General features: G+C 56.2%; 2 protein-coding genes across 2 annotated transcripts; both read left to right on the top strand.

Annotated features, from left to right (window-relative positions):
• The first annotated feature begins 2,793 nt into the window (after positions 1 to 2,793).
• Positions 2,794 to 5,497, top strand: LOC124525780 (testis-specific Y-encoded protein 1-like). Its single transcript, XM_047098362.1, has 5 exons — positions 2,794 to 3,459; positions 4,709 to 4,786; positions 4,942 to 5,053; positions 5,176 to 5,321; positions 5,426 to 5,497. The coding sequence occupies exons 1-5, from the start codon at positions 2,794 to 2,796 to the stop codon at positions 5,495 to 5,497; spliced, it is 1,074 nt and encodes a 357-aa protein (XP_046954318.1).
• A 4,152-nt stretch (positions 5,498 to 9,649) lies between these two features.
• Positions 9,650 to 22,055, top strand: LOC124525792 (testis-specific Y-encoded protein 2-like). The gene is made up of 9 exons (XM_047098374.1): positions 9,650 to 9,773; positions 17,596 to 17,646; positions 18,749 to 19,071; positions 19,497 to 19,943; positions 20,641 to 20,718; positions 20,866 to 20,977; positions 21,070 to 21,215; positions 21,309 to 21,393; positions 21,945 to 22,055. The coding sequence occupies exons 1-9, from the start codon at positions 9,650 to 9,652 to the stop codon at positions 21,971 to 21,973; spliced, it is 1,395 nt and encodes a 464-aa protein (XP_046954330.1). The 3' UTR covers positions 21,974 to 22,055.
• Positions 22,056 to 26,004: the final 3,949 nt, after the last annotated feature.

The following is a 26,004-nucleotide window of genomic DNA, read 5'->3' as shown; positions in this document are numbered from 1 at the left end:
GAAACCTGACGAGGCGGTGAAGCGTTGCTTACGGCTGCCCTGTGCAAGTGAGATCTCCAGAACTCATGCACATGGCATGACCGCCTCTTCACACCCTAGGCCCGACACCTCCTCATCGCACCCTCCCCTGCTTAACACCACTCCACTCTCTGGTGGACTGCATGCCTTTAACTCCTTTTAGTCTCCTCAGGAGCCCATCAAGCAGGGGTCAGCACCACTGTGTTTCTGTCAGGCGTTGGCCTCTTTCAGGGAGCCCAGTGCTTTCTGCACTGATGCTCAATGCACCCGCTGAAGGGTGAGCCACACTAAGCCCGACGGCGGACCCTTTGGCCCTACGTTTCCCACATATGTGCCCGGTGGCAGAGGTGCACAAGGAGCCCGCCTGCATGCGTCTCCCGGGTCCTCCACAGGGTACAAAGTACCGCCCCAGGGGGCTGAGCCGCATCACATGGGCATAGCTCTGCTTGCACGTGTTAGCCTTTCATATCATACGGGCAGCCCAGACTCAGAAATCCAGCTACCTGCTTACAAGTATCCAGCCCTCGTGCTTGTGCAGACCCTCGGTGTCTGTACAGACATTTGAGTCACGGTCTCGTGACCCGTCAATACAGCTGGACGGTCTGTCCTTACCTTACAGCCTGGGATGCGGTTCTCACTCATTGTCCTCCCCTCGGGTGCGAGTTTCCTCCATCACTGTGGTGGAATGTAACCTTTATCACCATACGTTGGCTTGAAATTACTGGGCGGATCACCTGTCTGCGTCCGGGGATGCGAAGGAGACCTTGGCTCTTTTGCTCACGGTGCACCCTTTCTCTGTGATGAGTCGCTCTGGATGAGAAGCTTGCCAGAGGCGAGGGGCCTCAGAGTGGAGCACATTTCCTGGGCATCTGTGAGAACCTCGTTGGTTCCACTCGGAAAGCATTGACTTTCACGGATGTGCAGCCTCTGCTTTTCCCTGCATTTGCCGAGCTTGGGGACGTGATTTCTTCCCGCACGTGCTGTCCCTAGGTCTCTGCGGTCTCTTTCCGGCAGTCCCGTTTCCTGTCTGCTGCTGGTCAGTACAGGGCCTCCAGCAGCCCTGTGGGGATCGGGTCCTTGCTTTCCTCCCTGCGGTGGCCTCTTCCTCACCCAGAATGGCCTCACTGCAGCTTCCTTCTAGTTCAGGGATCGTTTCAGACTGCCCTTAAGGTCCAGGTGGGAACGGTGCCGTTTGTGCTGAGGGCTGACCACTGTACAGCATTCGTCTCTGTGGAAATTGCACAGGTGAACTTCACCAGGTGAATGTGCACACTGCAGTTGCCCTGTCATCAGAGTCAGCCCACCTGTCTCCGCCTCGCCTGCCCCTGCTCTCCTTCCTCCTACCCTCCCCTTGCCTCCCCCTCCCTTGTCTTCTTCCTGTCCCTCCCTCCCACTTTCCTTCCAGCTCTCTTTGTCTTCGTCTCCCTCCTCTCCCTCACTAATGCCTCCCCCTGTCTCCGCCTGTCTTCCTTGTAATAGGTGCCCCTCTGTCTCTTCTTGTCTTGCTCCTCCTCCCTGTCTCTCCCGCCAGTCTCCCTGTGACTCTCCCTCTCCAGGCCGGTCTTCCCCCCCACTCGTCCTTCCTTCATCTGCTTGCATGTGTGTCTCTCTCTCTCCCTCTATATCTCTGTCTCCCTGCGTGTCTGTTTCTCGCTGTCTCTCTCAGTGGACATTCTGTGTCTGGGTGCACGCTTCTTCAGAATTCTCGTTGGCACCTGGGAAACGTGGAGGGAACTCGTCTGCTTTCGTGTGTACTAGTGACAGCAGGCACGGGGCTTTCTCAGAGACAGACACAGACAAGTTTGTAATTCTCGGTGAGGGGCCCCTAAGCGCCCTGCTTGGAGTCGTCCTCCTTTTAGTGGAAGGTTAGATTTCCGGACCGGAGGAAACTGCTAAATCCTACTACCCCATCTCCCTGGTGCTCTGTACGGAGATCAGCAGGGCACCAGTGGCAGATGGGGCTCTGGGGGTTGTTGTTTGCTCTGAATTGCAGTGCAGTGAATTCTGCTGAGCTGCTTTCTTGCAAGGACACGGCCGTGGGGTATGTCTAGGGTGGGTGTCACTGGTTCTGGGTGGGCGCCCACCTTACCGCCGCCCTCAGCCTGATGGCCAAGGAGGAGAAACCGTGCGGACGGGCATGTGGCGCCGGTAGGCGCGACACCTAAGGACTTCTCCAGGCCTTGCCCCAGCTTCATGAAACAGGGGCAAGGGGACGGAGCAGACAGTGGCTCACGCTGCGGACGTTCCTGTGCTGAGTGCTCTGGTGCCCGTAGTGAGGCCTCTGGGGAAAGGGTGTACAAGCGAACACAGACTGTGTGACACCGGGGACCTCGTGAGTCAGGCCTGGAAGGTGACAGCGCTGAAGAGGACATGCGGCAAAACGGGGTCCACGCTGGCGGCTGGGCCCTTGCTCCAGAGCCCGGACCGGCCGCTGGCGTGCGCTAGCCGGCGGCCAACACCCTGCCCTGCTGTCGTGCAACTGATTGCTCCGCCAACCTGGCCAGCGGGCCTGACCTGCCCTGGAACCACTTCGCCCGCAGGCCGCATGCGCACACTCCTCACTGCCTCTGTCTAGGCCCCGCCTCCACGGCAGCCGCGGCCAATGCGGAGTCGTCAAATCCCAGAGCCTGTGCGCCTGCGCCCAACTTGGGCGGGCTGAGGCGGGAGGCAACAGGGAGCCAACCGTCTTGAGGGCAAGGCTCTCTCCACCTGCTGCCATTTCCCTGTCCTTGTCCTGAGGCTGCCCTAGCTACACTGGGGCCGGGGCCGAGCGTCATGGCCAGCGTGTCGCGGTCCGGAAAAAGCGGTGATTCCCGTCGACCCAGGGCCCTGATCGTCCTGGATGAGAAAGGTCGAGAGTCCCGGGCCCGCGGGAATGCAGGGGCGCTGGAGGGCGTGGGCTGGCCGCAGTCCCCAGGTTCAGGGGTGCAGGAAGCCCAGGCCGGGTGTGAGATACAGGGGGCAAGCCCAGCGGAGGAATTGGTGGTGATATTGGATGACGGAATGGTGGCGGCTGAGGTGGTGATCGGGGTGGAGGAAGAGGACGGGGAGGCGACCGAGGAAGAGGTGGCTGGAGAGGAGAATTCTGAGGGAGCCAAGCCAGAAGCAGAGGACATGCGCGAGCAGGAGGAGGTGGAGGAGGGGAGACAGCAGCTGAAGGAGATTCCGGAGCAAGAGGAGAAGCCCGAGGCAGATGCAGAGGCGGAGGAGGGGCCCCAGCTCTCACAGGAGCCGCAGCAGCAGGAGCCAGTGCTGTGTCCTGCCTCAGCCCAGGACCCGCTGGCAGCGCTGGAGCGTCTTCAGCTGGAGATCAGCGCTGGGAATGCCCAAGATTCCAGGGCCTTATGGCGGCTGAAGCGCAGGATTCTTCGGAGGCGGATTTCTTACCTGGATCAGAGAAGGGCCATCATCGAGCACATCCCTGGCTTCTGGGCCCAGGCGGTATCCTTCCTTGTGCTGGTGGGTGATGGCGGGGGTGTTGTGCAGGAGGGCTGGGCCCTGAGAGCAGGGTGCCTCAGGGCGATGGCCCCCAGGGAGGAGAGCTGGGCAGTGGTCCCTGGCCCTGGGTTGGTGCGGTCTGGGATCCAATGTAAGGCCTTGGACAGGGGCGGTTGTTGGGGATGGGGGGACTTGGGGACTTGGACCTGCTTCCTCTAGGTGTCCGCCAGCGTTGGCCTGCAGGCTGCTCTCACACGTTATTTGTGGACGTGAGGCATGTGTCCCCATGCTACCAGAGCTAGGGTAGCACAGAGCAGCCTTCACTCAGAGCAGATAAGGCAAGGAAACGTTTCGCTGCCAAATGGGAGAGTGACACAGGCCGCACACCCACCTTCACATTCACAGGCTGTGCACGTTTTCTAGCAGTTCCGTCAAAAGAGAGCATTTCAGACACACACTCATGGCCTTTAGTGGAACCATGCCACCCCCCTGATCCAGACAGGAGGACGACTCAGACCTACTCCGAGCGGGGTACAATCTGCCTCCACAGACCCACCCACCCACCCACACACACCCACACACACACACCCACACACACACACACACACACACACACACACACACACACACAGGACTCTCTCCTGGTATCTCCACCCCTGCTTCCCTCTCTGTCCTCAGGCTCCGGCTGGGTCCCACCCATGTCTTTCTCTCCTGGCTGGCTGTGTCACTGTGTCTACTTTCTTTTCCCTCCTCTGCCCTCCTTGTCCGTGCTTCTCGATCTCTTTCTCCCTCCCACACCCTCCGTTTGCATCGTTAGTGTGCAGTCGGTTTCTTGTAAGCCGTGTTATTCCTTCTGGACTCAGAAGGCCGGTGACAACATTGGTCTTCACGGGAATATGCCAAAACACCCAGCCGTGAGGAGGGGTCAGAGCACATGCCGACATCACAAGCTATGATGGGCTGCTGGCAACCCACACAGGTCAGGGATATGAAGGAACTGTGAGGAGTCCAGGCAGCGGAGTCTCTCCCTGCTGTGTGCAGACAGCGTGGGAGGTACAGGAAGCCAACGGACAGCGCAGTGTCGATGGGGTCTGATGCATTTGCAGAGGCTGAGGAGTGTGGGGGCTAGTGTTTCCTGGTCTTTCTGCACATGCCATGATCTAGTCCCTTGCTCTTAGCCTGGGAGGGTTGTGGTTGTGGGCCGTGTCTGATTCCACAGCATCTGAAGGCACAGCTCCTTGACCCAGCACAGATTCTGAATCACCCCCAGTTGTCGGCCTTGAACGGTGCCCAGGACAAAGACGTGCTCAGCTACGTGGTCAACTTAGAGGTCAGACCGGGGAGGCTGTGGCTGGGGGCCGTCCCGTCGGGTGTGGGATTTGGGCAGGAGAGGGTGAGGCAAAGGTGCTCACCCTCACAGCCAGGCAAGGAGGTCAGGACCCCGAGGGAGGACACTTGCCCTTCCTGTCCCGTTGCTCACGGCAGGTGGAGGAAGTGGGCCATCCCAAGTACCGCTGCAGAGTGATGTTTTTCTTTGGGGACAACCCGTACTTCTGGAACCCAGTGATCATTAAGGAGTATCAGCTTAGCTTTGCTGGTAGAGTGTGGGTCCCATGGTGGTGCTGGGCAGGGGGATGATGAGCATGAATCAGGGGCAGGAGGGAGGGGTGGGTGGAGAGGAGGCCGTCTGGTTGCTCCTCAAATCCTCTCTTCCTTTAGGCTACAGGGCAATTCGTTCCACTCCAGTCCAGTGGTTTTGGGATTATGAACGTGGAGCTCCCAGTCGCAGGCATGACCCCACCAGGCTTAACTTGTTGAATTGGCTGTGTGAGCATAGCTGCCCAGGGACGAACAGGTTTGCCGAGGTGGGGCCCCTGAGGCCTTCGTCAGCAGTGGGATGTGGGTGGCCCCCGGCCAGAGAGGAGAGTGGGCTATGCCCAATGTGGCGCCGGCCTGTGTCCCCTACCAGATCATCATCGAGGACCTGTGGCCCAATCCCCTGCAGTACTACCTGTGGGAGGAAGGGACCAGAGGACAATGACCTGACGTGCGCACGTGTCGGTGAGAACCCCAGTATGCAGTGTGTTGACACATGTGTTGTATGGGCAAGGAACGTGGGCCAGACATTGGCTTGGAAATGGAAGGTCCGCCGAGACTGGGACCCAGGTAGCATGGGGAGCGGGTGGGAGGATGACAAGGGACCTGCAGGGACTCAGCTGCAAACACACAGTGGGTCGATGCCTGCAAACCAAATGCAGTTGTGCTGTGGGCTGGGGCTTTGGAGGGCCACTCGGGAGGAGCAATGCTTCTCCACCACAGATGCTCCCCGTGGATGTCCGCCCTCTCCCGGGCTTCCCCCTGCTCCTTCAGTCTGGATTTGCCTGCCAGTCTTTGGGACTGGAGCTGCCGTGTCCCCAGGCGCCACTGTGGTGAGAATCTCGCACTTCCTTCCATGTGCCCCACCACGCCATGTCCTCCCGCAACCTGACAGCCATTCTTAGAACTAGCCCAAGGCCATTGGGGGCTGGAAAGGAATCCCTGGGTGACAAAGCAAGAGGGATCCCAAAAGGGCGAGGCAAAAGAGTGGCACCATCTGGGATGTATTTGAAAATATCCCATATCACTCTTGGTGTCTGTTGTGTGGGGGTGCGTGTGTGTGCATGTACGCGAATGTGTCTGCGTGTGCCCATATGCATCAGGGGCTCTGCATCTGTGTGGACGTGAAAGGCACAGAACTTCTATGTTTGCCCATCAGGAACAATGGAGGACGCGACCAGTGCTGGAAGAGATGGGTGGATGCGTCTCCTGTCTTCTACGAGCCCCGGAGACAATTGGGGAAGTGATCACATGTGGCAGCCTTGAAGAGTTGCCACGATGTTTATGCGGACACATACAGGAAGCTAAAAACCCTTCTGTTTCTGTGTGTGTGTGTGTGTGTGTGTGTGTCTGTGTGTGTTTGTCTGTGTGTCTGTGTGTCTGTGTGTGTGTGTGTGTGTGTGTGTGTGTGTGTGTGTGTGTGTGTTTATGGGGGACCCGAGGAGGGACGACGAGGACGGAACCTGAGTGTGACTGTCCTAGCCGCTGCCAGGGTGATTCTGTGTGTGCAGGAGAGGTGCAGTACCAGTGTGGGGCAGGTGTTGCCATGTGCACAGAGGCCTGCCTTCCTGGGCAGGCAGAGTCTGCAAGGAGGAGGAGGAAGAGACAGACCTGTTATGTGGAGACTTGTTGTATAGGCCAGAGCCGAAAGGCAGGGAAGGGGATTGCACAGCGGGAGCAAATTGGTCCATTGGGTCCTGGTACAGTGTGGCCAGGACTTGGGGAATTTCAGCCAGGACCCTTGCTCCCAGAGGGGTGTCGTCTCCTTGGTGAGAGAGAATCCAGTGAGCAACGCCTCCAGTGAGGATCAGAGCTAAGGCCCCGTGTCCCCGGAGAACTCAGGAGTAGGCAGGCTTCTCACAGTCGATGCCAGTATACCTTGCTGCTGCCTCCCACACCCGGGGTCCCTTTGACCCCGAGCCCTGTCCTGAGACAGTGGCTCAGGATGGGAGATGTGTGAGGGGAAGAGGCAGGTGTGGGTTGTGGGCAGCACAGAGGCTTATGAGTGGGATTTCATGGAGAGAGTACGCGCGAGGGCGGAGATCCAGCGTGAGTTCCTGCGAGTGTGTGTGGGCGTCTGTGGCACACTGGGCCTGAGATCCGTGGTGGTGCCGGCAGTGTGTGCGTGCATATGTTCGTGCAATTGCGTAGCCGTGTGTCTCTGTGTGTGCGGGAGTGTGTGTGTAGGCCGCTGGCGAGACAAGAGGAGACACAGGGGTCTCTGTGGATGAGGTGCTTATGTGGGACGGTCAGGTGCCACAATACAAGAGTGCAGTCCCTTCCCTCCTGAATCCTGATGGTAATCGCTGGGACGGTGCAACCGTTGCTCTGCCAGGGGGCTCAAGTCAGGTGCAAAAGGGAAATTGGTGCAAGGTCAAGACGGGGACCGAGGGGAGGAAAGCCTGTGCCCAGCGGCCAGTGGACCACTTGTGAGTGAGTGTGCTTGTGTGTGTGTTAGTGTGTGCCTATGTGAGTGAGTGAGTGAGTGAGTGTGTGTGTGTGTGTGTGTGTGTGTGTTGAGTTGCCCTGGTGGGCCTACAGTAGCAAATACGGAGGGGCTACAAGGTTGTGCCCAGACTTTGTGCACAGAGTAGCTAAAGAACCCAAGCTGTCAGGCTACGTTGTGTGCAGAGGGCGTAGGTAATTCGCTGGAGGGAGGCGTCCAGCAAGAATCTCTGCTCTAGGCGACGTGCCATGTGTTGTCACCAGTCAGCTCTTCCTCGGGGCTCTCCTCTCTGCTTCCTGTGCACCAGGCCCAGGGAAAGGGAGGAGCTTGGACCCTAGCCCTCAGGTGACTTGCGTCCCCCTGGAGTGCCGCAGCAGTGTGGTGTGTGGGGATCCGAGTGTGGATGGGCAGGTGAGCAGCCTGCCAGCTGCTCTCTTAGGGGACAGTTCGTTGCCTGCAACACCTCTCCCCGCCACACTAGATCACCACTGCCGCTGCAGCTGGGCTCGGGACATGTCAAGGTGTGTCCCAGAACTCTGTTCCCCTTGCACGTAAGTGGTGCCAGCATGAGCCTCTCAGCCCCTGTGCGGGCGTCCCTGATTAGCCTCAGGCTTTGTCGACTCCTGGCCTCATGTAACATGGGGAACTGGGTTCCTTTCTCAGTGTCTCAGCGGTTGCATGTCGACGGAGAATGCTGTGGGCATTGGAGTCAGGAATCCCGACCGTGCTCCCCCCGCCCCGCCCCAAACTGCAGCGGGCAGCACGTGGCCCACTGTGTGTGCGCTTTGGGGAGTCTAAAGCCTTACAGCCCACCCCCCATATTCTTCTCAGGTGGTGGAGGGTCAAGGGGGCCTACGGAGGAACACTGGTCCCAGTCTGCTGCCGGCTCTGCCCACAGGTGTGTGTGCCCAGCTCCCTGACGCTGAAGCTGCAAGCCTGAAGCCGCACTGCCCCCAAAGCCCCATCCCTAGCATTTGCGTGTGGGCCAGATGGATTGAAGTCCCAGTGACCCTGCGGGATCACAGCGGGTGGTCTCATCTGTGCCTGGCTACCCGCCTACCTGCCTTCCCCACAGCCCTTTGCCCCCTTACAGGGCTTTCGGTAAAGACGCGGCCACCGTCCGGCATGAGAGGAAAGGCTGGACAGTGTCCCAGTACCGCTGGTCATGTGTTGGCTGCTGCCAGCTGGACAGCATGGAGACCCCATGGCCCAGTGGAGGAAGTCCGACCTGTCCTACAAGGAATTGGGGACGACTGTAGGGATGCATCAGGTCCCATGGAGTAACCTAGCCCTGGCCTTATCTGCCTAGGGGGTGATCGGAGCGCCTTGGGGTCCCAGGCATGGCATGTGTGTCGGTGAGCTTCCTCCTGGATGGCGCTGCCGACACAGGGCTGGCTGGTCAGGGGCCGCATGTGAGGCCCGTTGGGGCCTGGCCTCTAGATCCGATACCGCTTATAGGTGTTGTTGAAAAGACAGAGCACGATACGATCGTCCCTTGGGTGTCGCTGCACCGGGGACCCTGTCGCTGTCCCAGGTTCCCACTACCAGGTCTCCCCGGGAGGTTGCCAGGCTCCTTTTGCAGGGACACGATGGCTTGTGAGGGCCCATGCCCCAGGGTCCGGTGCTCACTGCGGATGGCTTGGGGGCAGTGCGAGAGCTTTTGCTCCCATTCTTAGAGGAGATTGTGGTGGTCTTAAGGGACAAAGATGTGCCTGGGGAAGAGAAGGATGACCAGAGGAAGCATTGGAGGAGGAGGAGGACGAGGACGAGGAGGAGAAGGAGGATGAGGAGGAGTTGGAGGAAGAGGACTGGGAGGCGTTAGAGCAGGAGGAGAAGGAGTGAATGATTGGGTGCAGGAGAGGGAACAAGCGGAGGAGGAGGATGTCCAGGATGAGGAGGAGCACGAGCCAAAGGAGGAGGAGCAGCTGGGGGAGGAAGTTGAGGAGGACGAGAGTAGAGGGAAGAGGATGAGGAGAAAAGGTAGAGCCAGGGTTGGAATGGCGTGAGCAGAAGTGTAGGAGCAGAAGGAGGAAGAGACCGAGGAGGAAGAGGAGGAGCGGGAGGAGCTGGAGGAAGAGGATTGGGAGGGGTTAGAAGAAGAAGTGGAGGAGGAGGAGGGGGAGTGAATGACTGGGTACAGGAGAAGGACAAATGGAAGAGGATGATGTGCAGCACGAGGAAGAGGAGGATCACGAGCCAAAGGAGCAGGGGCAGCTGGAGGAGGGAGTTGAGGAGGACGAGAGCAGAGGGAAGAAGAGGAGGTCAAAAGTCAGAGGTAGGGCAGGAAGGGCAGTAGCAGGAGAGGACCTGGGGAAGGAGGAAGATGCCTAGGAGGAAGAGTTGGAGGAGGAGGTGGAGGATCAGATGGAGGAAGACGACTGGGAGGAGTTACAGGAGGAGGAGGAGGAAGAGTGAATGATGGGGTGCAGGCGAGGGAAGAAGTGGAGGAGGAGTAAGTCCAGGACGAGCAAGAGGAGGAGCACGAGTCAAAGAGCAGGAGCAGCTGGGGGAGGAAATTGAGGAGGACGTGAGCAGAGGGAGAAGAAGAGGAGGAGAAAAGGTAGAGCCAGGGCTGGAAGAGCAGTAGCTGAAGAGGGGGAGCAGAAGGGTGAAGAGGCCGAGGCTCAGACTTCCAATACTATGTTGAATAACAGTGGAGAGGGTGGACATTCCTGTCTCGTTCGTGACTTGAGCTGAGAGCTTTTGCTCACTGAGATGATAGTAACGTCGGGTCGTCCATACATGGCTTTATGATCTCGATGGGTGCTCCTTCCATCCCTGCTCTCTTGAGGGTTTTTACCAGGAAAGGATGCTGTATTTTGTCAAACACTCTGTCTGCATCGATTGAGAGGATCCTGTGGTTCTCGTCCTTTCTTTTATTGATGTGATGAATCCCGTTAATTGTTTCGTGGATGTTGAACCAGCCCTGCATCCCAGGTACAAATCCCACTGGGTCGTGGTGAATAACATTTTAATGTGTTGTTGGATCCGAGTGTCTCATATCTGGTTGAGGAGTTTTGCATCCATGTGCATCAGGGAAATTGGTCTATACTTCTCCTTTTTAGTGGGGTCTCTTTCTGGTTTTGGCATCAAGGTAACGCTGGCTTCATAGAAAGAGTTTGGAAGTTTTCCTTCCATTTCTATTTTGGGAACAGCTGCAAGAGAATAAGTGTTACCTCTTCCTGAAATGTTTGCTGGCACTCCCCTGGAAAGCCATCTGGCCCTGCAGTCTTCTTCCTTCGGCAGGTCTTTGATTAGCAGTTTGATTTCTTTACTGGCTATGGGTCTGTTCAAATTTGGCTCTTCTTCCTCTTTCAGCTTTGGTAGTGTGTATGTTTCTAGGAATTTGTCCATTTCTCCCACATTGCCCATTGTATTGGCAAATAATTGCTCCTGAAGTTCTCTTATTATTTTTTTTTTATTTTTTAAATTTTTTTTTCAACGTGTATTTATTTTTGGGACAGAGAGAGACAGAGCATGAACAGGGGAGGGGCAGAGAGAGAGGGAGACACAGAATCAGAAACAGGCTCCAGGCTCTGAGCCATCAGCCCAGAGCCTGACGCGGGGCTCGAACTCACGCACCGCGAGATCGTGACCTGGCTGAAGTCGGACGCTTAACCGACTGCGCCACCCAGGCGCCCCAAGTTCTCTTATTATTGTTTGCCTTTCTGCTGTGTTTCTTGTGATCGCTCCTCTTTCATTCTTGAGTTTATTAATTTGGGCCCTTTCCTTTTCCTCTTTCACCAAACTGATGACTGGCTTATCAATTTTGTTAATTCCTTCAAAGAAGCAGCTTCTGGGCTCATTGATCTGTTCTCCTATTTTGGTTTGTTTGTTTGTTTGTTTGTTTGTTTGTTTGTTTGAGGTTGTGTGTGTTTTTGTTTTGTTTGACTTTTGGTTTCAATAGCATTAATTTCCGCTCTAATCATTGTTAATTCCTGTCTTCTGAATGTTTTGGGTTTCCTATGGTGTTCTTTTTACAGCCTCCTAAGGCGTCAGGTGAGGTTGTGTCTCTGAGATCTTTCTTTCTTCTTTAGGAAGACCTGACTTGCTAGATAGGTCCTCTTATTCCCGACTCTGGTGCGTCCCAGAGGTTTTGGGTTGTGGTGTTATCCCTGACTCGCATATACTTTTTCATTGACTCCCATATACTTTTTATATCCTCTTTAAGGATATAAAGGTGTTATCATTTCCATATACTTTCTAATTGACTTCCGTATACTTTTCATGTCCTCTTTAAACCCCTGGTTAGCCCATTCATTCTTTAGTAGGCTGTCCTTCAGTCTCCCAGTATTTGTTACCTTTCCAAATTGTTTCTTGCAGTTGATTTCGAGTCTCGTCGTGTTGTGGTCTGAAAATATGCACGGTGTGACCTCGATCTCTTTGAACTTCCTTAGGGTTGACTTTTTTCCCCAGGATATGATCTGTAGAGGAGAATGTTCCATGAGCACTGGAGAAGAACGTATATTCTGCTGCTTTATTATGACATGTTCTGAAGATATCTGTGAAGCCCATCTTGTCCAGTGTGTCATTCAAAGCCCCCGTTTGCTTGTTGATTTTTTTGTTTAGATGATCTGTCTATTGCAGCGAGGGGGGTGTTGAAGTCTCCTCCTATGATGGCATTACTAAGAATGAGGTTCCTTATGTTTGTGATTAATTGATTTGTGTATTTGGTTGCTCTCAAATACGCCACATAAATGTTTTCAATTGCTAGGTCTTCTTGGTGGATAGACCCCTTGATTATGACATCATGCCCTTGTGCATCACTTGACACAGTCTTTACATTAAAGTCTAGATTGTCTCATAGAAGTATGGCTGCTTTGGCTTTGTTTTGCTGACCGTTAGCATGACAGATGATTCTCCATCCTCTTATTTTCACTCTGAAGTTGTGTTTACAACTAAAGTGGGTCTCTTGTAAACAGCATATCGATGGAGCTTGTTCTCTCATCCATTCTGTTCCCCTATGTCTTTTGATTGGAGCATTGAGTCCACTGACATTTAAAGTGAGTACTGAAAGGGGCGCCTGGGTGGCGCAGTCGGTTAAGCGTCCGACTTCAGCCAGGTCACGATCTCGCGGTCCGTGAGTTCGAGCCCCGCATCGGGCTCTGGGCTGATGGCTCAGAGCCTGGAGCCTGTTTCCGATTCTGTGTCTCCCTCTCTCTCTGCCCCTCCCCCGTTCATGCTCTGTCTCTCTCTGTCCAAAAAATAAATAAACGTTGAAAAAAAAATAAACTGAGTACTGAAATTTATGAATTTATGGCCATTATCTTCTTTGAAGAGTTGGAGAAAAAAAATCTATATATCTTTATATCTATATCTACATCTACATCTATATATCTATATATCTCTATATATCTAATTATATTTCTACCTATAAATATAAATAAATATAAATAAATATAAATAGAATTATAAGTATACATATACATATACATATACATAGAGAGATGATAGATGATGATAGATAGATAGATAGATAGATAGATAGATAGATAGATAGATAGATAGATAGATAGATAATCATTTCTCCCCTCTGAGTGTCCCCCCTTAAAATTGCATGCAGGTGTGATTCAGTGGTCACAAACTCCTTTAAGTTTTGTTTGTCTGGGAACCTTTTTCTCTCTCCTAAGTTGAATGACAGCCTTGCTGGATAAAGAATTCTTGGCTGCGTAAGTTTCTAATTCAGCACTGTGAACAAATCCTACCCCCCCCCCCTTTCAGGCCTGCCAAGTTTCTCTGGGTAGGTCTGCTGCAAACCTGATCTATCTTCTCTTGTAGTTTAGGGACTTGTTTCCCCTTGCTGCCTTCATGATTCTCTTTGCCTGAGTACTTTGTGAGCTTGAATATGATATGCCTTGCTGCCTTGCTGAGGGTCAGTTTTTGTTGAATCTAATGGGGGTCCTCGGTGCTTCCTGGATTTCAATGGCTGTGTCTTTCCCCAGGTTAGCAAAATTTTCCACTATGATTTGCTCACATAACCCTGCTGCCCCTATTTCTCTCTCTTCCTCTTCGGGACCCCTGTGATTCTGATGTTGTTCCCTCTGCATGAGTCACTGATTTCTCTAATTGTTCAACCGTGCTCTTTTCCTTAATCTCCCTCGATTTTCCTGCTTCCATATTCTCCATCAGTTTGTCCTCCATATCGCTGATTCTCTGTTCTGTCTCCTCCATGCTTGACACCGCTGCATCCATCCGTCATTGCAGCTCAGTTATATCATTGTTAATTTCATTCTGGCCAGTTTTTACTTCATGGTTTCTCTGCACAAAGGGACTCTAATCTACATTGGACCGCAGCTAGTGTTCTTATCATCGTGGTTCTAAATGCTGCTTCAGACATCTAAATGCTGCTTCAGACATCTTGCTTGTATCTGTGTTGGTTGAATCCCTGGCTCTCGTTGCTTCATGCTCTTTCTTTCTGGGTGAATTCCTTCCTTTTGTCATTTTGAAGGGAGAAAAGGAACTCATGAGGTAGAAAATTCAAATGAAATATTCAAATTATAAAATGTTAAAAGTAAAGAAATTAAAAACACACACGTAAAAAAGGGAATGAATGATGGTAGATTCTAGGCATGTTTCATCTGGGTGTTGAAAGGGGTTTGACACGAGAGAAAAAAAGTGGGAGTGGAGAAAAATTTAGAAAATAACAAATATTACAAAGGGAAATGTTGCGAGAATTTGAAAAATCAAAACACTGAAATAGACTAGAAGGAGAATATGGGAGTAAAACAGAATTTGTGAATATAGACACGAAAGGAAAGAATAATGTAGAAGAATATTAAAGAAAATTGGTAAAATTTCCACCTGCCCAGTCTCCTTCGCCTCTCCGGGCACAGAAGCACCTCCCTTCCTGAGCCTCCTCGCTCTCCAAGTTCACTCCTCCATGCCACGTACCTGTTGAAGTCTGTGGTTCAGGATATGCAGATTGCTGTGCTAATCCTCCCGTCAGTTTCCTGGGTGGGTAGGATGGTTTAGTGTTGGTCTGGCTGTATTTCATGCACACGAGACACTTAAGAAACTTCCATGCTGTCTGCCATCTTGGCTCCTCCCCAAAGAGGTGAGATCTGTAGCACCAGTTCTCCGATATGAGCTATCCCACAGGACAGTTGTGGTCGATGACAAAGCGGAAAAGGACATGCACCAAACAGGGAGGCCACCCTGGAGGGGGAGGCAGAGCACTGGCTCCAGACCCGGGAAGGGGAGGAAGGGGCTCAAATGCTGGAGCCACGCCCACTTCCCTTCCTGCTGATTGTTCCTGAACAGCAGCCAACTGTCTGGGTCTGGTCTGGAGATCCTTCTCCCCAAGGACCCACGGTCAAAGAGTTCAGTGCCCTGCCTCTGCCCCACCTCCACCACAGCCACCGCCAGAGCCACAGCCCCAGCCACAGCCACAACTACTGCAGTGTCCGAAGGGCCACGGGGCCATGGGCGTGCTTCCCAAATGCTGGTGGGCTCCAGAAGGAGGCAGCAGGCATTTAAACACCTTGGGCCTCGACGCTCCACCTGCTGGGCCTAGTCTGGAGCCTCATGTCTCATGTTCCCACTCCGTGTGCTCTATGGCCCCAGCCTGAGGATGGGCTAGGGCCCCAAAGCGAATGAGTCGTGTTCCGGAAAACGCTGAGACTCCTGAGAATACCGGGCCTCCGTTCTGCTGGAAGAGGGCGTTCGAGAGTCCAGGAATCGTGGCAACACCCCTGTCTCAGTCCCAGACAATTTCACCCATTCATACGCATGCACACGCACACGCACAGGCACTGGCACACACACACACACACACACACACACACACACACACACACACACACACTCCCCCTCTGTGGCTATCTATAGTCATGACTTACTCTCCTTCCTCTGCCTCCTTCCATGTCCCTCTGGTGTCTGTCTGTCTCTGAGTCCCTGTGATCATTTTCTTTAGGGAACGCTTTCTCCCTCCCCCACCTCCGTCTCTCTTTCTCTGTCTCTGTCCTGTCCCTGGACAGTATCAGTGCATCTGGGTTTCCGTGTGCTGTGCATGTCCTTATGGACATAGTAGGCTGCTGATGGCACAGGGCTGCAAGGGAACACACAAAGGAACGCGTAAGTAACGGGGTCAGAGCACATCCAGACCTCCTAAGCCGTGAGTGCCTCCAGGCAGCCCACACAAGCTGGGTATACATGTGAACTGTGAAAGGTCAGTCCCTTGGCCCTTGCCCTGTAGGTTGCAGCCAGCTGGGAGGTACTGACACCCAAGGGAGTCCCCAGTGTTTAGAGGGTGTGAAGAAAGGGCAGGAGCCGAGGAGGCTGGGAACCTAGTCGTGGCTGCTGTTTCTCCACATGCCATGTTCCAATGCCATTGGTACTGTAAGGTTGGTATCAGTTGTGGCTCCCTTTCCTTGGCATCTCAATGCCAGCTTCCGTGACCCAATGGAAGTCCTGAATCTGCCCTAGTTTTCAGCCGGGTTTGGGCCCCAGGACAAATGCATGTGTTGTGTGAGGGGGGGAAGCAAGTGTGGGTCGTGGGGAGGCGCTAGCCTCGTGAGTGGGATGTGGCAGAGGGCATGAGTGAGTGCAGAGGTCCAGTAGAGTGTCTGTGAGTGTATTGTGGCTGGCGCCTGTGAGTACTTTTGCCTGAGACCTAGCGTTTGTGCTGGCAGCGCGTGCGTGTGTGTGTCCACGTGCCGCGTGGCCGTGCATCTTTGTGCCCGAGTGAGTGTGTGTAGGCCGTTGGCTAGCGAAGGAGAGAGACTGGGGGCTTTCCTGACTTGGTGGGTAAGGGGGAGGCTCAAGTGCCAAAGTCCAGCGAGTGCAGTCCCTTCGCTCCTGGGATCGACACGGAGCTAGCTGATCACCTTTCGTGACGGGAGGAAAGCCTGGACTTTGCCTGGGCCCGCTCGTCCTGTGTTGCCTTGGCCAGGGGCAAGCTGGGGTTGGGCCTTGCATGGCCCAGTGGAGGAGGACCAAAGTTCCCTGCGAGGAAGTGGGGATTAGTGGAGGGAGGCAGCAGATAGCCTGAGTAAGTCCGGTCCTGCTCCTGGACCGGCCTAGGGGGATCATCGCAAGGCCTTGTGTACCCAGCCAGGGTGTGGGTCTCGGTGAACATCCTCCCGGATGACCCTGCAGAGACAGGCCTGGCTGGTCTAGGGTCCCTTGCGAAGTTGGGGCCCGGCCCCTGGGCCCCAATATTGTGGTAGGTGTTGTTCAAACTGAAAGGCATTGCCTGCTTGTCCCAGGCAGTCCCTGCACCTGGGACCCACACTTGCTCCCACGTTCCTGCCACGGGGTCTTCCAGCGATGCATGGGCGTTTGACCGGCCCCATTTCTCTGGAGGGAGTGAGTTGCATAGGCCAGGTGCACCAGGGTCTGGGCCTGCTTTCCTGTCTTGCCCACCCCCTACATCCTCTGCTGAGGGCAGCTTGAGGGCTCACCACTGGACCTGTTCCTCTCCCTTTCGGGGTAAATGTTTGCCTCTCTGTCTGTCACAGTGGCCACCCCCTCTCAGCCCCCTACCACCTGTTCAGCCTCTCCCCATCCACCTGCGTTTCTATGCATTGCTGTCCCCTGAAGCTGTGGTGTGCTGCCTCGTATATCACAGCCACCCCGGAGCATTTCGGTACCCCGTACGTCTCCTGACGTGGCCCAGCGAGTCTGGAGGAACCTCTTCTGTGTCACGGAAGCAACATGTTGGCCACAGGGCCCGGCACACCAATTTGGCAATCCTAGAAGCCCCCGCCTGCCTGGCAGCCTCCTGGTCCCATGAAGAGGGAGGGGAGCGCTGCATTCCACCAAAGGGAAAAGGCAGCGCATGAGTGTGGTGCCTGGCCAGGCAATGCATCTCGAGCCTCCAATCCTGCAGTGGCTCTGTGTGGGGTGTGTGTGTGTGTGTGTAGCTGCTGCTGTCTGAAGGAGACAGGCAGGGAGTCCACATCACCAGTGCCCTGACAGGGAGGGAGACCACATCATTGCCCTCACTTCACACCCTCTGCAGCTCATTGGTTCCCCAAAGTGGTAATGTGGCTTCGTGTAGACCCTGGGGCGTGTCCCTCACTTGCCTCCCAGAGCTACATCCCCCAGCCCCCTGACACCTTTCGGAGGCCCTTGAAATCATGCTGTCTGTGGCACAGGGGGACAGTGTTTGGAGTCAGCGCCCACGCTCATGGCAGCCTGCCGCCTAAGTGAGTGGTAAAGGAAATGGGACCAGGATGAACAGACATACGGCCAACGAAGGCCTGGGGAGGCTCCCTGTGAGAAGATGGCCAAGCACTGTGGGCGGAAGGGGACCGCTGTCCGTGAGACAGACACAAGCCCCAGGAGTCCCAGGGCCCATGGTCACGGGTCTTTCCTGTGCACTGCCACACACGGGAGGGATGGGCAGCCGATCATGAGGGGGGCGGTGTGTGCTTGCCAGTGTGTCACTTTGCAGGCAACGGGGACAAACGGCAAGAGCAGCGCGCATGCTACGCAGCCTCCCCTAGTGTGGCGTCCTCCCCACGTCACACACCTCTTGTCACCGACCTTCCCTAGCCGGTGCACTGCTAGACTGCTGTCATGACATACATGTCTTCTTGGAGCAAGGATGGACGTAGAGAGTATGCAAAGGAGGCTGAGCAGATGGAAAACCAGGGGGCACAGACAGCAGGCGCACAGCTGAAGTGCGTCTCGCGGACAGCCAAGGTGATCCGCTCAGTGGATTGGTCGGACTCGGGGCACAATGAACAAAGGTGGCGGTGTAAGTGGGAAAAGCGTGGAGGTCCCCCTTTACCCGTGTGTGTAGATAGCCGCGTGCCCAGCGCACCGTGGAATGCAAAGGTCGCTTTCGCGTGGCCAGAAGCCAAACAGGACACCCAGAGGGCACAGAGGGCCGGCTGCAAGCCCCCGGGAGGAGTTGCACTGCGTGGGGCCCAGAGCCTTCCCGCCTAGGCAACAGACGCGCCCCAGTTTCCGGGTGACCTAGGGGGCGGGACCGCCGAAGCCACGCACACCACCCTCCCTATGATTGGTCCTGAAGGCAGTGAAGCAGCCTGGGCGTGGCTTGGAGCTCCCTCAGCCTCAAAGCCGCAGGCGCACCCCTCTCACCACAAAGGCCTCTGAGGCAGCGGCAGCAGAGCGATAGCCACCGCCAAGGCATCCTGGGTACAGCACCGTGCGCATGCGCCCCGTCGACGTTTGGGCTCTGGGAGGAAGGGGGAGCGAGTTGCCAGCCATTGCCCTCCGGGCTCCCCCGACTGGGTCTGGGGAGGGGGGCCGTGCTCTCACCTCCCGCTTCGTCGTCGGTAGGAGCCACCGTTCGTGTCTCGGGCCGGGGCCGCATGTTGCGCGACTCGTGTTTCCGAAACACTGGGGATGCCCGGAGGCCCCATGCCGCCTTCGACCGGGAAGGGGGCGGTCGAGAGACGAGGGCCCATGGGGACACTGGGTCTCCGGCAGGGCCGGAGGTGGCGCAGGCCGAAGGCTTGCAGGCCACCAGCGAACAGCCTGTGCAGCAAGGCCAGGCCCGACCCGAGGGGCAGGTGGGCGGCCCCAGCGAGATATCCGTGCCGCTGGGGCATGACATAGTGGCGGTGGAGGCGCTGTGGGGCCTGGTGGAGCACGAGGTTGAGGTGGCGGCCGCGGAAGAGGACGCGCCTGGGGAAGAGGGGCATGACCAGAGGAAGAAGGGGGAGGAGGACGAGGAGCAGGAGCCGGGGAAGGAGAAGGTCCAGGTTCACGAGGAGGAGGACCTGAAGGACGAGGGGGAGCAGCAGGAACAGAAGAGCAGAAGGAGGAGGAGGAGGAGGAAGCGGGGGAGAGGCAGCAGGAGTAAAAGATTAGAAGGAGGAGGAGAAGCAGAAGCCCAAGCAGAAGGAGGAAGAGCGGAAGGAGGAGGAGTTGGCGGAAATGAAAGGGGAGGAGCAGGAGCACCAGGGTATCCAAGCGGGGGCGGGGGGCGGCAGCGGGGGGGGGCAGCGGCGGCGGCGGCGGGGACCTGGGCCGGGACGGGGGCGGCGGGGGCGGGGGCGGCGGCGGCAGCAGTGGCAGGGGAAGAGGACCAGGGGGAGGAGCAGGAGGAGGCAGGGAAGGCGTGGGAGCCATTAAAGGGAGAGCAGAATTGCAAACCGAGGAGGAAGAGGAGCAGGAGAAGGGAGCGCTGGAGGAGCAGCAGCAGGGCGAGGAGGAGGTGGAAGGAAAGGAGGACAAGGAGGAGCGGGAGGAGGAGGAACGGAAGCCGCGTGAGCAGGAAGGCCGATGGGTGGAAGAAGCCCTGGAGCTGCAGGTGAAGCAGGATAAGAAGGAGCAGTTCGAGACAGGCCTCCGTCCTTGCCCTTCCCCGCTGGAGGCTCTGGAGGCCCTTCAGATAGAGCTACAGCCCGTGAATAAACAAGCCAGCCGGGAGCACGCTCGACTCAAACTCAGGATGTGGCAGAGGCGGCGGCATCATCTGGAACGGAGAAGTGCCCTCATCCAGGGCATCCGTGGTTTCTGGGCCAAGGCTGTATCCTTCCTGCTGCTGGGGGAGGGTCCAGAGGGGGCTGGGCTTGCACAAGAGGAAGGAAAGGGAGGTGACATTTAGAGGAACCCGGGACAGGGACTGGAGCTAAGCCACGCTCCAGTGGCCGGGAAGGTGCAAACGTGATCCCATCCAGTGGTCCTGGCTCTGCAATGAGTGTGGGAGGAGGGCAGTGCTGGGGTGGTGGAGGCACGTGTGCTGTCCGTGGCACCTGGCACGGAAACAGCGCTGCGAGAGTGGGGAGTGGCGGTGGAGGTCCAGGCCAGGACGGGGAAATGACCGAGGGCTTCTTCCCACGCAAAGCCGCGTGGGGGCACGTGTCTGGGTCCCGCTAAGCCTCCTGCTGCGGGTTAGGCGATGCGAATGCCCTCCGGTCCGGTCGGCGCGAGACCGGATGTGTGCTGTGTGGCTGTGTGGAAGTAAGCGTCCTCAGTGTCCTCATGAGCACACAAGGCTAGGCGTGGATGCGGGCGTCTGGGCGTGCACAGCCTCCTGTGCGTGTGTAGCAGAGCCCTGCGGAATGCGGAGACCCCGTGGGCCTGGATGCAGCCCGTGGGGAGGGCGTGAGGCCCTGGGGGAGGACGCCAGTCCCTGGGGGAGGACGCCAGGATGCTGTCCACACTGGTTCTCTGGGTCGAGCTCTCTCATGCCCAGCACCTGAAGGCTCTTTGACCTGCAGCAGTTTGTGAACCACCCTCAGATGTCAGCCCTGATTAGCAAGCACGATGAAAGCATGCTTCGCCACATGACCAATCTGAAGGTGGGCCTGGGAGTGGGAGGCGGTGTGGGTGGGTGGCTGTGTGGGCAGGGGAGGTGGTGGGGAGAAGTGGTGTGTTCCTTCCTCAGGGGAGGGCGGGTCTCCTGGAACAAGATTTCACATTTCTGCCCCACATTTCTACCACGGCAGGTGGAGGAACACAAGTTTCCCAGGGAATGCCGGACGATCCTGCTGTTTTTTGGCAAGAACCCCTACTTCCAGAATGAAGTCGTCACGAAGGAGTATGTCCTTGGCCTTGCTGGTAAGTGTCCACTGAATGCATGGGCGGCAGTGGGTGGAGGGTTGAATGTGATTAGTTCTCTGGCGCCTTCTCACATACTCGTCTTCCTGCAGGGTATAGGGCGTCTCATTCCAGTCCCATCCAGTGGTACCCAAGGTACAGACAGGAGGCCTACAGACGCAGGCATGACAACAGCAGCCTCAACTTCTTCAACTGGTTCTCTGACCACAGCGTTGCCGGCTCTAGCAGGATTGCTGAGGTGGGGCCCTGTAACGAGGAAGGGAGGTGATTTTCATGGGTTCCCCCACTGCGTGGGATAGCTACCTGAGGCCTGGCCTGTCTCCCCTACCAGATAATCATAGAGGATCTTTGGCGCAATCCCCTGCCGTATTTCAAGGTGAAGGAAGCCCCAGGAGAGAGCACTGAGAGGGAAAGAGGTGAGCAGCCAAGGGTGTGGGCACTGAAATGTGTGCCGTGGGGCCCATGGCACAATTCTCTTCTGCACGGAGGCACCGAGACTCACAGTGGCACAGGAGGTGACGCCAGGTCAAAAGGGCATCGGCCTGAGACAGGGAGTCTTAAGACGTAACGTGTCAAAGAGGCTTTGCCCCTTTGGGGAGGCTGAAGGTGGGCAGTGGGCTAGACAACAAGAATGAGCAGAGCGGGACATCCCAAGCTGGCTCATCAGATAGCACGGTGACAACTGTCATTCCAGGACCATGAGCCCCACCCTCAGGCCTCCTGCCACCAACTGACATGTTGTCTGGCTTCTGGAGCCACTTGTCAGCTTTGGCACAGCTTATCACACCCTCCCATTCTACCTTCCGTTTGGAAACATTCAAGCAACCTTAAACAGGGCCCAGATGAGACTCTCACCTGTCCTGTGTGTGTGTGTGTGTGTGTGTGTGTGTGTGTGTGTGTGTGTGTGTATCGATGTGGGTGTGGGTGTGTCTGTGTGCCTCTGTCTGTGTGTACCCGTATATCCCAGGGATATGCACGATCTTGAGAAGACTATGAAGGAGCATCGCACTTCACGGACCCCAGTGGAAACCCTTCCGATGCTCACCGATGGTCCACAAGATTCTCCTGCCCGTGAAAGAAGGACAAGGCTGGTGGTGACACGTGGCGCAGGGTTTTGAAGAAAGACATTGGAAGAAGTACATTTGAAGAATATACATTTGAAGAAATATAGAATGGGAGATACACAGCATGAAGTGTTTGTGTGTGTTTTCTGCTCAGGTACGCTCTGGGGCGTGTCCATGTATACATGCGGCTGTCCAGAGGTGTAAGTGTTCTGTGCCTGCACATTGCAGTTCCCAGGAAGGGCGGGACGTAGGACATTGTCCGTAGGGATGGGTCACACATTGGGATTGCGTGTGAGGTCAGTAAGATTGAACCAATGGGGAGTTGAGTGAGGGAGGACAGGGCACAAACCTGAGAGAAAGGCCAGCGCCCAGGTTCATATCTTTCCTGTGAAAATGAGGAAGTTCAAGGAAATGCAGAGGCCAGCACAGGCCAGGGATGTCCAATACTCAGGGTTTGGGGATGTCCATGATGGTGCCCCCAGAATCCCGCATGGTGACATCCTCAGTCATGTTGACTGAACCGCCACACAGGGAGGAATTCCCAGGGTTGAATACCCTCTGGTTTTCAGATGTCTACGAATGCAGACTGTCTCGTGGACAAGGTCAGGATCTCAGGAGCAGCCATACATATTTGAGGGATTGTGAGCAGGCTGTCGGATTGGTGGTGTCCAGGGGAGGGAACCGAGGGACCAGAGGGAGAGTGGGTGGGTAAGACCGATGAAGTTCTGCTTCAGGCAGAGTTGACAGGGAGAACGTACACACTGCAGAGGAAACAGCCCACTACAGTCTCACGCAACTCCAAAATCACAGCCAACTTTCCTGGTTCCACTTCCTGAAGCTGAGCCTCCCACCCACTGCTTCACTTACTCTCACATATTGACACACACACACACACACACACACACCCACAAGACTCCTGAAGGAGTCCTAGTACGGATGCCCTTGTGTGACCTTTGCTGTTTCTGAAATGACCTCAGGTTACGACTGGGGGGCCCAGATTGCAAGCCAACAGAGGGGAGGGTCGCGGGGAGGTGGGGCTCTTAAAGGCCACGGACACGCCATCCTCTCCCGTGTGCCCGCTTCCCTCTCATCATCAGCCGTGATGAGTCTGGTGCTGCTCTTCCTCTGGGTCCACAGTCTTCTGCCGTGTGTCCAACACGCCATGTGAGACTTGTGAGAAGACTCCCAAGGGCAAACACCAGCAGGCGCTCAGAGAGGTCGCCTCGTCCCAGGCAGCCTGCGTTCCTTGGCCCGAGTGCCTGGACAAAGGCTGCCTCGGCCACATAGGGAACGATGGACTTGTGCAGCCTTAGCATTCTGTGCAGAGGTCCCGGGCAGGCCTGGAGCTTAGAAAGGACTGGGACGAGCCTCACCTGGGAAGAGGCGAGTGCTGGGGTACTCCTTACACAGCAGATGGCTGCTTGCCAGAGATGTCTGTGCTAGGGATGGGGCAAAGGCTCCACCGTGCTAGCAGGGCAATAGACAGAGTTCAGCCCTGTCCATCGCAGGCTCTTCTCTATCCCCAAGTTGCACGGCCCCCAGCACAGCGTGCCTGAGACTGACATCCCCACACTAATCTTCCCGTCTCCCAAGCTGCCCAAGCCCCCCAGGATCCCCACTGCACAGCTCTGCAGTACAAGAGCCTTCTCTGCAGTGGCTCTATTCCGGAGAAGGCGTTGGCAGTCCCAATGCATGGAGGCTTCTTGCCCCTACCAGTATGCAGACAACATGGTCAGCGGGGTGTCAGCACGCTGTGGAGTTGGGGATCTGTACGCCCAAGCCTTACCTCTTCCAGGGCGGAGGCTGTCGCACTCTCTAGAAGGGAAGGCAGGTCTTTCTCTCGCTGCTGTCTGCACACTGGCTGGAGAAGCACGTCTTCTCAGCTGCTTGATGTGTAAACGTCGGGGTACCCTGGAAAAGCTCCCTGTGCTGGCCCGTGTCTTTGGGTGTGAACATCCAAAGAAAGTATGGCCCATGATTCTGCAGTGGGAACACGGCCTCAGTGGTCACGGGGCCGGGCCCTTTGGGGCATCGTTCTGCACAAGCAGGCCGTTACTTGATAGGTCTTGCCCAGCAGGAACACTTTACGGGACAGGGGAACACAGGGTCCCCCACATGTTCATATCTGCCGCCAATACCTGCTGAGGGGCCAGGGTGACTTTTCCGCCCGGCCTGTCCCAAAGAGAAGGTACGGGCAAGGTGTGGGTGTGGAATGCGCTCACGGCCCCCAGAGCCGAACCCTCAAGTGTGGACACTTGTGTCCAGGGACCGTGGTCAGAGGCCTGGGTGCTCTGTGTCCGACGGATTACAGCCCTCATGCCGCACACCCTGCAGCCCCGGGTGTCCTCCCGTCGCCGCAGCACTCCCTGGGGAGCCCCAGGGTCCAGGAGCTGCTAAACCCCCTGCACAACTCTATGTGCTGCCTAGCGGCCTCTTCCACCACAACACCAGCGTGTGTGGGCTCCAGAGTGCTGTCCCTCGACGGGACACCCTCGGCAATTCAGGAGCCTTCTGACTTCCATGTCTCTGAACCACACGTGTCTCTCATTGGCCTGTCGGGATCGTCCTGTTGTTCTCTGTGTCCGGGAAATGTTTTGCCTTGCCTGTGCTCCTCTGTCTCCCTGAGTGAGCCCTGGCGTGTCTGGGTCCTTCCCTGGCTTTGCCTGTGCCAACGCCTCTCTGGTGATGCCTCCTTGCCTGGCCCAAGTGGGCACAGCTGTACCCGTGTAACCGCCTTCGTCTCTGCACACCTGCGTGTTGTGTCAGCTGCGCCTCTGCTGGCCTGTCTTGTCTTTGGTGTATGCTCCTGCGCTTGAGTGGGTTTCCCTCTGAATTCAACCCCTTTCTTCCACTGACAGATCCAATTGCTGTCCTGCTGTCAGGGGGAGGGGCTTCTGCGTGGTCTCTGATATGTTCCCGGAGCCAGAAATCCTTCCGTGCCCGTAGGACCTTCGTCAGAGGATTGGCCATGTACTCACTGCCAGCCAGGTAATGTCCCCAAACGCAGCTGCCTTGCTGTGAGCATTAAGTCGCGCCTCTATTTTCCGTCCTTCTGTTTCCAAACCCTTTGGACCCTAGGGGCTCAAACGTCACTGGCTTGCACGTTGCAGGTGCAGGCGTGAAGTGTGAAAAGCGGTCTAGCAACGTTTTCCCACTTACTCTTTTGCCATGTGGCATGTTCCTGGCTGGGAGAGACTTCCCCCTGCCAGCGTGTGTCTCGTTTCCGTGTGCCTCCTGTGTGTTCTGGTCCCTCATTGGTCCCTTACTTCCTACCTGGGAGTCTGATTCATGTTTGCGGGAACCGTGCAGACACCTTTGACTGCAGGGTACTGAGCTCAGCTTAGTCCACCAGGAACGCAGGCTGCCTGGGACGAGGCGACCTCTCTGAGCGCCTGCTGGTGTTTGCCCTTGGGAGTCTTCTCACAAGTCTCACATGGCGTGTTGGACACACGGCTTAAGCCTGTGGACTCAGAGGAAGAGCAGCACCCGACTCATCACGGCTGACGATGAGAGGGCAGAGGGCACACGGGAGAGGATGGCGTGTCCGTGGCCTTTAAGAGCTCCACCTCCCCGCGACCCTCCCCTCTGTTGGCTTGCAATCTGGGCCCCCCATTCGTAACCTGAGGTCATTTCAGAAACAGCAAAGGTCACACAAGGGCATCCGTACTAGGACTCCTTCAGGAGTCTTGTGGGTGTGTGTGTGTGTGTGTGTGTGTGTGTGTGTGTCAATATGTGAGAGTAAGTGAAGCAGTGGGTGGGAGGCTCAGCTTCAGGAAGTGGAACCAGGAAAGTTGGCTGTGATTTTGGAGTTGCGTGAGACTGTAGTGGGCTGTTTCCTCTGCAGTGTGTACGTTCTCCCTGTCAACTCTGCCTGAAGCAGAACTTCATCGGTCTTACCCACCCACTCTCCCTCTGGTCCCTCGGTTCCCTCCCCTGGACACCACCAATCCGACAGCCTGCTCA

This window comes from Lynx rufus, unplaced genomic scaffold (genome assembly GCF_022079265.1).
Source record: "Lynx rufus isolate CCGP_SWC_20201006 ecotype Redwood Valley unplaced genomic scaffold, mLynRuf1.p SCAF_48, whole genome shotgun sequence".
Taxonomy (NCBI): Eukaryota; Metazoa; Chordata; class Mammalia; order Carnivora; family Felidae; genus Lynx; species Lynx rufus.
This window is presented reverse-complemented; position numbering and strand designations above follow the sequence as displayed.